At 42.3% G+C, this 13829-nt stretch overlaps 1 protein-coding gene across 3 annotated transcripts in view; it reads right to left on the reverse strand.

Moving 5' to 3' along the window:
- TEP1 (telomerase associated protein 1) overlaps nucleotides 1-13829 on the reverse strand; it is a 1383286-nt gene that overhangs the window by 726385 nt on the left and 643072 nt on the right. For all 3 annotated transcript variants that reach the window (XR_014966740.1, XM_085618536.1, XM_085618535.1), the window contains exon 27: nucleotides 963-1142. Coding sequence is in view for 2 of the 3 variants with exons in the window: in XM_085618536.1 (XP_085474662.1) it covers nucleotides 963-1142 (180 nt within the window). In the remaining variant the exon portion in view is untranslated. The remainder of the gene's footprint in view (nucleotides 1-962; nucleotides 1143-13829) is intronic.

Genomic DNA, 13829 nt, shown 5'->3' on the forward strand with positions numbered 1-13829 from the left:
CCTTTGTCCCAGCCTTCTATGATTTTGAATAGTAAATCCACTGGCAGGGGAGTTGGGCTATTGCCAAAAACATAATGTAGCAGGGGTGGCTATCATATTTAGCAGTTTAATTCTAGCACACTCCCACAGCGACAACTGAAATTTCTTCTTCAAAATTTCCTGGGCTAACCTCCATCATGTCCCATGGCTTTACAATGTTGTCTCTCATCATACTATTTCGCACCTGTTAGAATTCTTAAATACATGTAGGTTTCAAGAAACCTCAAGGAAACTGAATGTTTCTATTGTAGTTTACATTGTCTTTCTCATACGAGGAAATACAAGATTACATATCTTTGTGTGGGAACACTTATTCTCCTATCAAGAAGGTCATTTATGAGGAAATTAGTTGCAATCTGATGTCCACTCATAGCAGAGCTGTGAATAGTCTACAGTAGGCTTAATGCATCACCAGCCCTGGCGATAGTACACGTGCGAGTAATTACATTTCTCTTTTCCACTCTCCCTGCACGAAACCTCATGTTGTCTCTTGAGGATCCACACTGCACTAACCATCTTCTGTACCTTGTTTACTGTCTCTGGAAACTTCCCTTTGGGCCTCTTTGCAAATACTTCTGCTTGTGTCTTAAAGTCTGAGTTAATGACAGAAATGGGCTTGTAGCTGCTACACTGCCCATCGTCACCCTTGTTTTGTAACACTGCCAGAAGGCCTTGTTGAATTTTTTGCTTAATTTTCCATTCTCCATTATCTTTACAAATACTCTAGCCTGTAGTGAGAGGCTGTCTTTCGCATGTACTTTAAACAGAGGCTGATTAATCTAATCTCTTTCCATACAAGCAACTTATTCATGACCCCTCATTGTGGCTCATATACCTCTCTATGTCCTTTAAAGTCCAATACTTTGCATGTGTGCAACTCCAACACATCGCCTGCAGCCAAAGTATTCATCAAATATGCTTACCTGATTATTGAAGGCAGATTCATCCAGTCTCTTTCCATACAAGGCAAGAGTGTGTCTGACAATCTCAGCCCGGTCCGACGGCTCCAGTGGCCCAAGGGACAAGAAAGATGCATCCTTGCGCTTCTTCAATGCACTAAGCAGCGAGGAATTCTCATCCATGCTCAAGACCAGGTGCACACGCTGCAAGGCAAGAACGGATTGCTCAACTCAAAAGTATACAGTTTCAAAGCAAGAAACGCAGGGTCTAAGCTACAAGTCTAGTACCACAGTGAAAGGAGACATTAAAATGAATATTCACCTTGAATGTCCATGTTCACAAATATGTTGCAACGGCATTATATTTAAAAGTAGCACATCACACCTAAAGACACAATCCGCGACGTGTAACTTTGTGAGGAAACAAAAAGAGAATAATAGTGAGTGAAACATCAACATTCTGACACACTATAGGATTTACCACTCTTGAAGTTTGTTGCTAAAAGGCTTCAGGAAGGAAGAATGGTATAAGAATTGTCAAAAGCAACGTTGTGAATTGAGATCAGGGATACAGTACTTCAAAGATCAGGCTCATGCTGAACCAAAAGATTCCAAAAACCTGAGAAAGAAACAGTAGTTGACAAGAATAGCCATGTAGCGATAAACGCAGAACCCTAGTGAAGATAATTTAGCTATAGAGACCCCGAATAAAATGGGCACTCATTATAATCAAAAAAGTTTTGATTCAGCTGTAAATAAGCCATAAAAGCATACCACACGATATACATAACAAATACAGCTAGAAAACAATGATAAAATCGTAGCATACAATTAATCAGGAACAGATAAATAATTGTCAATTCCATAAGATTTCGAATTTTTCAAAGACGAGCAAATAAAATTGATTACTAGCGTACAAATATTTTCAGAGGAGAGCTGTTAAATAAAAAGCATTGTCAAATGATACTTCTGAATTTTAAGATCTTATAGAGGAACGAGAAACCGTCTCAGAGGAAAACTGTACAATGAGTAAAATAACAGTGTACAAAAAATGCTTCATTCAGTCACATGGGCACACTGGACAGTTTAGAAACCAAGAATCAGTCACTGGGATAGATAAATGAAAATGCAAAGTACTCAACCTAAGATGTGCTACTAAAATCTGTATTGACCGTTTCAAACACATAAATAAAGTTCTGGTCCTTGTGAAGTTACCAACACATAATGTTCCCTCACTCTTGATTTAATATTTTCATGTAACCCTCATTTAGCCTTTTGGTGATTGAAAAACAAATGCTTCACTCTTAAGTTAGTCGTGCCATCTATGATTTCTTGATTTTCAAGCAACTCAGGGACCCCCAATTGTGCTATAGAATGTCTGACGTATTTAAGGCAAGATGTTCCTTTCATGTTGTCCAACAACTTACAATCCTTACTGCCTTGGAGAACCCAGTTTCAAGTTTTGCCCAGATTTATAACCACAACAAAATGTGTCAAACCTTTATAAAAAAATCAGTGATATATAGTAAGCTAGTCTCAGAAAGGCAGATGGTGTTGGGACAAGATTTCAGGAAAGCCAATAGGCGAAATAAAATGATTCTCAACCCTCTGGAGGGGCTTGGGATTCGCAGAACCCCAACCCTAGCTACGTGTGTGGCCATGGGGATGCATTTGGATTAATGTATCTACATTTTACCTTTGATGGTTTAGCCCCCATTTCGGCAGCAAATCTATATACTGTCTCAGTTGAGCTAAAAAATTGTTGGGTTCTAATGGTAAGCAGTTGCCTTCAATCTAGGGATGATGAGAACAGTAACCCCAGATATGAGAATCAGGTTACTCTCTGTGGGAAGCTGGCTCTGTATATACTATACCAAAGTAAGGTATAGGGTGCACAGAGTCTAGTGGGTCTCCAGAGGTATAGCCGAGGCTAAATTAGATAATCTCTAACAACTCTATTTGTAGTAGTATGGTCGAGCAGTTAGGCCTATCAGGAGGGTGCGTTAAGCATTGATTGTATTCACTCAATCAAGGACTGATTACACACACTCAGACAGAATCCAGACCAATTAGGCAAGTATAAAAAAGGTACACTTATGTTTTATTTCTAGAACCAAGCAGGACTTGGCACAGGTAGGTAAAACACTCTTTCAAATGCAAGGCTGCACACAGAAATGGAATAAGAATCGTTACAGATTTGTAAGTACTTTTAAAACATGGAAATTACTATAGATTACTTTTGGATTACATTGACTACTTGGGGTGATATACCTAGATATCACATAGTGGATCTTACAAAATACAGGTAAGTAAGACAGTTTTAGGTTTAAAGCAAGTTATTTTGGTTTCCATACAGAAGCCAGTTCAACACTTGGAACATTTTTGGAAGAAAAATCACAACATTGCTTCCTATGGAAGGAAATAATCTTATTGGTTTGCAGGTAAGTAAATGACCTGCAAGAATAACTTTGTGGGTATAACCAAGGTTCAAGTTGGCACTCAAAGTGCACCACCAGCGGCTCTACGGCAGCCGCGTGCAGAGTGCAGGGGCCAAATATTAGCCAATGGTGCTAGGGGGGCCTTCGGTCAGGGGCTGCTTATCAGCAGACCACTCGGTTGAAGGAGCAAGGCTCCAGGAGTTGGGATCAGCACTGCAGGGGCCAACAATCAGCACAGGAGCTGCACCACCAGCAGCATGGAGGCGGCTGGATGCAGAGTGCTAAGGAGATGTCGGGAGCCCTGTGGTTTTCAATGGAGAGCTCTTGTTTAGAAGAAAGCTGCAGGCTCGGGCAAGAATTTTTCATGAGGGTGACCACCAGCAGGAGAGGTAAGTTGGGTTCTTGGGGGGGGATGTCGGGACACCCCAGGTTGGGCCACCTAGGCCATGGGGCGTCGGATGCAGGGGTGTCTTCAGGAGTCCGATCTTCTTACCAGCTTCTGTCATGGGACCCCTCAGGTTGAGGCTGCAGGCGTCTGTCTGAAGCGCAAGGCAGGTCAGGGATCACCAGATCCTAGGTCCGAATCGCTGGAGAGACCCCCTTGTGGTGTTGGATCAGCTGAAGTCTGGCCGTGGGCGTCGGGTGCAGATCCGTAGAGCTACCTTGATCTGTGTTCTGTGTTGGAGTCTTTGAGTAAGCAAATTTGGTGCACACAGGAGACAGTCGGTTTGGTGAAGGCATGGCAGGTCCTCCGGGAAGACACGCTGGGGTTTCGCTGTTGGCAGGTCAAAGTCGGGACAGGCCGGTAGGGCTATGGCCAAAGCAGTTGGTGTCCTCTTCTTCCTTCTTCAGCACGGCTCTTCGGTCCTTCTTATTTCTTCTTCTATGATCTGAGGAGGCAAGGTTCGGGGTTGCCCTAAATACTAAATTTAGGGGTGTGAAGGTCAGGACCAATAGGACCCTTCCTTGGGGTGAGTACACCCTCTATTATGCTAGTCTCCAGTCGTTGTTTTTCAGGGGACATATCTAAGCTGCCCAATAACTGCATTTTACATTAAATCCCACACTGCCATCAGTGTGGGTTTAATGTGCTTAGAAGTTTGCTACCAAACTTACCAGTCTTCAGTGAAGTTATTATGGAGCTGTGGAGTTCGTAACGCCCAACTACCAGACCATATACTCTTGATCGCCTTATTGCACTTACAATGTTTAAGAATAGACTTAGACACTGTAGGGGTACAGTGCTCATGCAACTGTACCCTCACCTGTGTGCTAGTGAACCCTGCTAGAGGGGTGACTTACCTAGGCCATAGGCAGTGGGTTGCAGGCATGGCATATAGGGATGTGCCATGTCGACTCTTCATTTTTCTCTGCACCAAAATACGCAGCCTGCAATGGCAGTGTGTGGGTTTTAAGGTGCAGGGCCCCTAAGGGTGGCACAATAGGTGCTGCAGCCCTTAGGGGCCTTCGCTGGTCACAGTACAGTTGGTACCAAGGGTACATTCAACAAGGGGCTTACCTGTGGCCAGAGAGGTACCATTTGTAGTTAAAAAGGCACCGTTTTGAGAAAGAACCCAGGCCCTGGGAACCCGATTGGCAGGGACCCAGGGCACATCAAGTCAAAGTGCAAGCAAACAGTGGGGGGCAACCATGCAAAAAGGGGCACTTTCCTACACTCTCAATAATTCTTTATTAGCTATGAAGTGGGATCTAACTTTGGCTGCCTTTCGGACCACAAGATATAACGTAAGGTTAATGCTAAAATCTAAATCGTTCAAAAAGAGAGCGAAGGCATCCATAAAGAATGAAGGTCATTCACTGTCCTGGAGTGCAGCACAACATCATTCGTGTACAATAGTACAGGGACTGGGTGGCTTCTAGAGCTTCATTTGAGATAGGGGGGGGCCACCTGCACTTATTTTTTGGGGACCGACACTTATTTTTCTGCATCAGATATTTCGTGGGAGTATGAGAAGGAACACCAAACAAATCAGAAAGACGGAAAAACATGAAGAGGAGAAAGCAGAACTTGCAAGAGTAACATATAGAGACAGGTATTGTCAGGTAGTGGATTAAAGAGCATGAGGTGGATTTATGTCTGTCAACATTGGTATTCAGTGTACCGGCATTTATTTGCAACAGCCACTGGCTTCTGAGCAGAGCTTCGGCACGGTACTTTTTTATAAATTCAGCATTGCCAGCTTCCCATCTGTGGCCAATCTTTTCCTCGACTAATTAAGAAACATATATATCTCTCTATCGCCAAAGATCCACAAAGTCCCGCAACCTCCATACGGCGATGAGAGAGAGACGGACCACAGGGTATCAGGCAAAATGTTTTTAATAAGACCTTCGCAGACTCTCACAACCTCCTCCCGGCGAAGACCGAGTGGCGGATCCAGGATTCTTTGGCAAGATGTTTTTATTTAATCCTCACTCCTCATAAACTATCACTATTTCAGCAGCCTATGTTCCATTAACGAGGTTGTTAAGATCATTTCATTTTTCACCATCGCAGTAATCAACAACAGAAGACATAACAATTCATTAAAGATGCAAATAAATATTTAAAATACTTGCACAAGTATATACAGGTATAAATACACAGATCTAAAAATATACCATTATAAATTAATAAGGTATATGCATACATAAAAACCCTTTTATAAATATTTCTTATTGAATGTCTTCTTACTTAATTTATTTGCATAAATGCCAAAATAAAATCTTTGCCTCAAATGAGTTTACTTGCGTTGTTATTAATACCTTTAAATTGCCGCAATAAATCATCCTTTTAAATTTTGTTTTCACTCCTCTTCTACGCTGTAAAGTGTATCCGTATGAATACATCATATTGTTATCCTGTTTTTAGTTCCCTGTTGATTTTATTATGTTATGTATTAAAGTGCGTGGGTGCTTAGCAGCAAAACTCAATGTGCAAAAAAGTGAAAAAAAGTGCCAATTCTTAATGTGCCTAATACTGTGTGTGCAAAATTCTACCCTGTTATTAACAGTAAAAACTTTATTTCAGTCAATACTATTTAAAACATCCAAAAAGATTTTTTTTAAATTATGCTAAAATTCATCACATTACAAAATTAAGGCAGCAATTAAAACACTTAAAATCATTGCTTCATGATTAAAAGGTCTCTGCCCATTGCATCCATATATATCTTGATGTTTTAGATTCTCTTTAATTATTTCATATGATGAACCTTCATGATGTCGCTACTTAACAGTATTATCAAAGAAAATTATGCATATCCTCTGTGTTATTGAGGCCATTTGGTATTTGCTATCGAACTCGAGAATCATACGGGTCTCCAACTGTCTTAATTGGCGTTCTCTGTTACCACCCCTACAGGGTTTGGGAATGGCGTCCATTACATAATTTGTAAGACAGTTCACATCATTATTGTGAATCATCTTAAAATGTCTTGCGACTGGGTATGCCGGATCATTATTAATAATGGCTCTGAAGTGTTGTAGAATTCTGACATGCACCTCATACTCAGTTCTGCAGTTGAAGCTGCCTCTGATTGTGATCTCTTTCTCACAGAATGGAGTAACATAATGAGTTTTGTTGATTCCAAACTTACAAGCTCTGCAAGATGAACACTTTGTGATATATATATATATATATATATATATATATATATATAATAAAAAGAGTGACAAAACACACCCCTGTTTAACCCCTCTTGATAGTCCTATCTATTCTGTACAGTCCTGTTCATGCCATATCGAACCCTAGCAGACGTGTCCTCATGATAGCTCCTAAGGGTGAAAATTAAAAGCTTCTTCACGCCCGTAGATTACATCAGCTGCCATAATTTCAAATGGTTCATTAGGTCGAAGGTACTGGTTAAAGACCATGTGGACTGATTCGTCTTTAGGTCTCGCCTGAGCCAGCGCATGCGCTGATCTGGCGAGACATTTAGTGAGTGGGCTTCAGAAATCCGACCACAAGCTTTTGCTTGTAGCCTAAAGCTTGCGGTTACGCGCGTGGGCATGCGCGCAGCTGCCATCTTGCTTTCCTCACGGCACCCTTACAGCGTGCGATCAGGCGCCATCTGGCTTTCCTTTCGCTTGCTCTCCCAAGCGCCTCGCTCTGCCCCTCCCCCACCACAGAGCGCGATCACTTTCGCGGCCGCGTCACTTTCACGGCCGTGTGGCTCTCTCACTGTTTGTTATCGAGGATTTACCCGAGCCATTCTTCTAAACGACCGCCAAGTAAGTCCTGCCTCACTATCCAAAGCCGTCTTTCTTCCGCTTAGAACAGTCGTGCATTCTTGAGAATATGAAACCTCTTAGCTAACTCTAGTAGTTACTTTTTCTTTACACGCTACCATTTCAGTGTGTACACTGGCCTGCTGCGTCGCTATCCATACGAGTAATAATTTGACCCATTACGACTGTTTATTGCATCCCCTATTAGCCGCTTTCCTGTTCTTGACCGGCCGCACGCCGCTACGATTAAGTTGACTTTAAGCATACTTTGATGTTTAATTTCCCAGCTCTCGCTCACATGCTACCCTTGAGCAATTTCCAATCTCTCTGCTCTGGCTCACACGCTACCTTAGAGCGCGTACTGTTGTCCTTTGGCACCAGTTTCTTTTACACTAGGTTCCCCCATACGTTAAATGCTGACCTCCCGAACATGATCAGACTTCTAGCCGATTAACAAATATCCCATAACTTCATTTAAGTTAGACATGCAACCACAGTGCCTTAAAATGATATTTTATGTTTAATTTTAATTTCACATTATGTCTGTTTTTAACTACAATGAACGGGAGATAATTATCACACCAATGCGGGCTGTTCTCACACCTATCTTGTAATAACTTTACCAAATGTACCAAAATGTACCAAATGCCACAAGTAGTTAAATCAAGGTCACTTTCAAAGACCAGCTGTAGGCCATGGGCTGACTAGTACATCAATATGCGAGCATCCTGGATCACAGCAGCAGTAGTCCACGAGAAAAACAGAGCAGGCTGCTATTTAACCCCTTCAGCGCTGCGCGGATTCCCCCGCGGTGCTGAAGGGTTCGAGCGCGGGCGGGGCCATGACGGAACGGTTCCGTCATGAGCACAGCTCAACCGATGCTCATGACGGAACCGTTCCGTCATGAGCATCGAAGGGGTTAAATGTTGGCTTTTGACCCGAGGACTGCGACTGGTGGAGAAACCCAAACACAATCTGAAAATAAATGTGCGCCTCCTTCTGTCTTCTTAATTATTAATTAAATGTCACTTGATTTTGTTCCCCACGGATGTGCTTGATAGTGTGCCTCTGTTTCGATTGCAAAGGGGTAGCAGTAACCTCATCCAAGCACACAACTTTACACATCGTAAACGCAGCGGGCAGCAGTGACACAGTTGGCAGACAGTTCTGCTCTTTTTTTCCACATGCCGAATGCATAATTTTCTTTTTTCAGTTAGCATTGTGCCAGTGTGGCAATTACGGATTTAGGGGCTATTCGTAATCCTTGAAGGGCAGATTCGTCGCCAGAGTATGGCCATTTTTCTTATCTAATGGGTTTACGAGTGTTGGCTTCAGGTTTGTTGCCTTTGCAATGGGTTTTTTGTCAGAATTCCTGACCCACAGAAAAGTGGGCCTGACAATGCTCATCCAACCGCCACCAGCAACAGGTTCAATGGTATGTTGTGATGGCATCGCTGGAGCACCTGTTGGGAATATCCTCGCAGGTAAAGTACCTCAGATTCCTGCACACCACTCGTGGTTAATTGTGTTTTACGTTATTTTGTGAAAAGCACTCTACCGTTCATCCCATTAAGGACGATAAAATTAGTGTAACTTGTATTTATATATTTGAGACGCTATAGCGTTTCAATACAAAATGCAGTAATTGATAATCTATCGGCGCAGGCCAATCCTGACAGAGTGCTTATAATAAAGCCATTGAGGTGGGTTCTCATAGCACATAATATTTAAGTGCTAATTAGCAAATGGGTGTGTGATGTGTGCTATGAAATTGTTCAACAGTACATGAATGCCCTGTAACACTTGAATAACCTATACCTTATTTTCTTACATGGACTATTTCTAAAGTCAGATGTCTCTAGTAAATATTTGTTACCAAAAGACACCATCACCTGGGGACTCCCAAATGTCCTGTAATGGCTTTACCTTTATAAACTAATTTAAACATGTATTAACTTCAATTGGTTCAACTCCAGCCGTTTCCAAGAATGCATTGAGCAGTTAAATCAAATTAAAGGACTGGAAATAGCCAATAGTTCTGGCTTGTTGAAGGTGGAACGTTACTTATTGTACTATATATCTGGATCCAATGACAAAACAAGCATTGGCATAGCCAATAGGTCTCGCCTTTGGGACCTTATAAGTGTTTAACCAGGCAACAGTTAATGTTGTTGCACCAAGGATATTGTGCTGCATAACTAAATACTTATAAGGTCCCAAAAGCGAGACCTATTGGATATGCCAATGCTTGTTAGCCTTGATGTATTTCCCCATTAACAGGTGGAGGTTGAAGCACTGCTTGGAGAGGCGATAAGTCTCAAATGTTTCCCTGATCACCAAAAAAGCACTCCCAGCCTTATTCAGAAAAGTTAAATCGTGCTCTCCTGTAGACCCGGCTTAACCTCACCTTCTCTTTCATGGAGCAACAGAAATCTTCCCCATTCTCCTGGATCTTGTTAATCTATCACTTTCTGCTGAAACAGTCCCCCGAGCCTAGAAACATGCAGTGGTCAAACCGCTGTTAAAAAAAACCTAATGTTGGCCCCGCTTGTGTCAGGAACTACAGATGCATATACTTGCTTCCAGCCATGGGGAAAGCATTGGAAAAACATTCATCAATAGCTATCTCTATTCCTAGAAGAGTACTCCCTCCTTAACTCTACTCAGACCGGATTCCGTCCAAGATACAGAAGGGAATTCACACTACAAGCCAAAACAGAGGAGGTAAAAATGTTGCTGGACAAAGGAGGGTCTGAGGCCATCATCTTCCTCGAACTGAGTGCAGCATTCAACACGGTCGACCAAAAGAACCTTGTACTTAGGATGAGGGAAATCTGAATACAAAAGGGCGTTTTAAAGTGGCTTTCTTCCTTCCCAAAAGATAGGTCCTTCCAGCTCTATGAACCCCCATGTCATTCAGAGGTCGCCCCTTTGAAGTGTGGGGCCCCGCAGGGATCTGCACTTAGCCCCACACATTGTAATAGTTATGTGAAGCTGCTGGCAGACATCGTCAAGGAATTTGGGGTGTTAATTGTCTCCTATGCCTTGATACACAATTGGTTGTCTCCCTTGCCCCAGAGACAGTACCCCAACAGGTCCCTTGCCTAGAGAAAGTGACACAGTGGATGGCGAAATGCTCATTGAAACTAAACCGAACTGATACTTTGGGGAAAAATTCAACTCCACAAGCAACGCTCGATTGGCCAGAGTGCCTGGGAACTCCAACTCCCTTGCTCCCCATAATAAGCCTGGACATGTGGCTAGATAGCTCCCTATCTATGGACGCCAGAGCACAAAAACTGATCACATCTTGCTATGCCATGCTGAGAACTTTACATAAATTCCTAGATCTGTTACCCATAAAATCTAGACTATGTGAATTCCCAGTACATGGGCTCACCCAAATCGGTTATTAGGAGACTCTAGGTAGTCCAAAACACTGCAGCAAATATCATCTTTAAGCTACCCAAATACACTTCGGCAAAAAGCACCTTGGCCATCCTGCACTGGCTCCCAGTTGAGAAAAGAAAAACATGTAAGGCACTAAGTCACAGGGGAATCAACCACATGCCTCCCGATTAGGGCCCTTCTATAACCCTATACCCCAAATAGGACTTTAAGATCCTCCAATGCAGGACTCCTGAGGGTACGGCACATTCAAAGGACCAGATGAGGAGGGAAGATCTTTTTCTCATCTATCCCCCAAAGTATGGAACTCAATGCCAACTGAATTAAGAAAAGAACCCAACAAGAATACATTCAGAAAACCGCTCAAAACCTGGCTATAACCTCATTAGCCCAACGTACAGCCTTAGAGGCACAATGATGCAAGTTATGACTCATGCAGCACTGGGAAGCCTTTTTGTGCCTACGAAGTTTATAAATCCGCAATGCAATACAATACAGCTCCTCCGTTCCTAACCTGTGGCGGAATCCATAATGGATCTCCGAGAGAGTCCCACTTTCCTCATCCCAGGCCTCAAGCTTTGTGAGTAGGACTCTGTCCAATATTTTCAAAGTTGAGTCAAGAAGCCGTATGGAATGATAGCAGATAGTAAGAGTTTTCTCTCCCTTTTTAAAAATGGGAACTATGATGGTCTCTTTTCAAGTATGTGGAATTGTGCCTATAATATTGGCACAGTTCACGTTTGTCAACAATGGCGCCCATATATAATATGAGATATATATAAGATGTAAAAACATCAATTGGTACACCATCTGGCCCCACGGCCTTGCCCGATAGGCTAGTCATCAAAGCGTTGCTCACTTATTGAATTTGGATAGACTTAGAGCAGTGGGAGAACCCCTCAGTTTCACCACGGCTTCCTGCAGTTGAGGCACACCATGCATATCTCTTGAGTTAAACACTTTTGAAAAGTGTTCCACCCATTTGTCAGCAGGAACAGTGGTATCCGAAGACGATGTCTCCACAATTTGCAGCTACTTCCTGCTCTTCCCAACCTTTTGCTCTGATCTCTTTCTTCATCTTATTTATCGTGCTATTGAAGAAAAGCCTACAGTCTTTCATTTCATTTCTAGATCGTGGCACTTTAAGGGCTGCTGGAAGCTGTTAATGGGTGCTGGAACAAGCGTGGTTGAACCAACCGCTTCCATCTTCACGTGGGCGGTGATTCCTAAGAGTTAGCCTAAGGTGAATGGTGTTGCAGAAGTCTGAAAACCACAAAAAACAAGTTACTTACCTGTACACCGTGGTTCTCCAGTATTGATATCTTTCATAGATTCACATGTTTGTATCTTCCCCGTCGTCATGGTGGGAGTCTCACAGTAAAGGAAATAGAAGGCAGCAAAAGAAAAAAACTGCCTAAGTTCCATAGATACTATAGACTTTGGTATCCCAGTGTCATCATTACGTGGACCAAATGTCAGCAAATAAGACGCTAGCCCTGAGATCACACTCCCCAGCAGAGCCATCCTACCTCAGATTTCCAACAGCCCAAAGTGTGAGCCAATGAAGTAATCCGAGATAAACAAAAATGGTCTACCTGAGAAACAGGGAGGCGGGCGGGTCGTTTGTGAATCTATGAAAGATATCAATACTGGAGAACAACAGTGTACAGGTAAGTAAATTGTTTTTTCTCCAGTATTGAATCTTACATAGATTCACATGCTTGTATCAGAATAGAAAGCAGTACTCTCAAAAGGAAGTGTTTCTAGGGTAGCACCCTTTTTCGTCAGGCTCTGCTTCCTGTTTAAGAAACCAAAATATATACACATTCCAAAAGATATAAAATAATGTCTGAATCAGCATGCATCTCAATATAATATATTACATAAAAAAATCAAAGACATAAAGAGAGCAATTCAATGTAATATTTAAGCAAAGATAATCAACAAGAATTGAAAGGTAAGTATCTTAATGAAACAGGTGACGTAGCACTGCTGATCCAACTGCTGGATCTACCTTCCAGGCTGTATCCAAACAGTAGTGCTTGGTGAACGTGTGGACATTCTTCCATGTTGCTGCTCTACAAATAACCGGAAGCGATAATCTCGCTAACAAAGCAGCTGAAGTCGCCATTTTTCTTGTTGAGTGAGCTAGAATCGTCGAGCATAAAGGATTTCCAGAATTCTTGTGACACAAAGTAATAGCTGACATTATCCATCTGGAAATGCTAGACTTTGACAAAGCCAAACCTTTCCAGGGACCAGAAAATGCAATTAACAACTGACTTGTTTTTCTAAAGGACTTTGTTTTGTCAATATAACATTTTAAACATCTATTGACATTTAATGAGTACAAAGATTTTTCTGCTGCTGACGATGGGTCTTTAAAATATGTTGGTAGAACAATAGGCTCATTGAGGTGAAAATCCAAAGGACCTTTCGGAATGAATTTAGGGTTTGTTCGCAATATCACCTTGTCCGATTTGAATTGAAGAAAAGGCTCTGTGATGGAGAAGCCTGAATTTCACTGACCCTTCTCACTGACGTCAGAGCCAGAAGAACAGCAGCTTTCTAAGATACAAACTGTAACTCAGCTTTGTGAATCGGTTCGAAAGGAGGTTTCATTAATTGCGCCAAGACCGTGTTAAGTTGCCATGGAACTGATGGTTGTCATATTGGAGGAAAAACCCTGAACAATCCTTTCAGGAATTCTTTTATCACTCTGAGACCAAAGAGATGGATGACTTGGTTTCCTGCGATATCTTGAAACGGCAGCAAGATGCACCTTGACTGATGCATGAGAATGACCTGACTTAGC

This window comes from Triturus cristatus, chromosome 7 (genome assembly GCF_964204655.1).
Source record: "Triturus cristatus chromosome 7, aTriCri1.1, whole genome shotgun sequence".
In the NCBI taxonomy this organism is placed as follows: domain Eukaryota; kingdom Metazoa; phylum Chordata; class Amphibia; order Caudata; family Salamandridae; genus Triturus; species Triturus cristatus.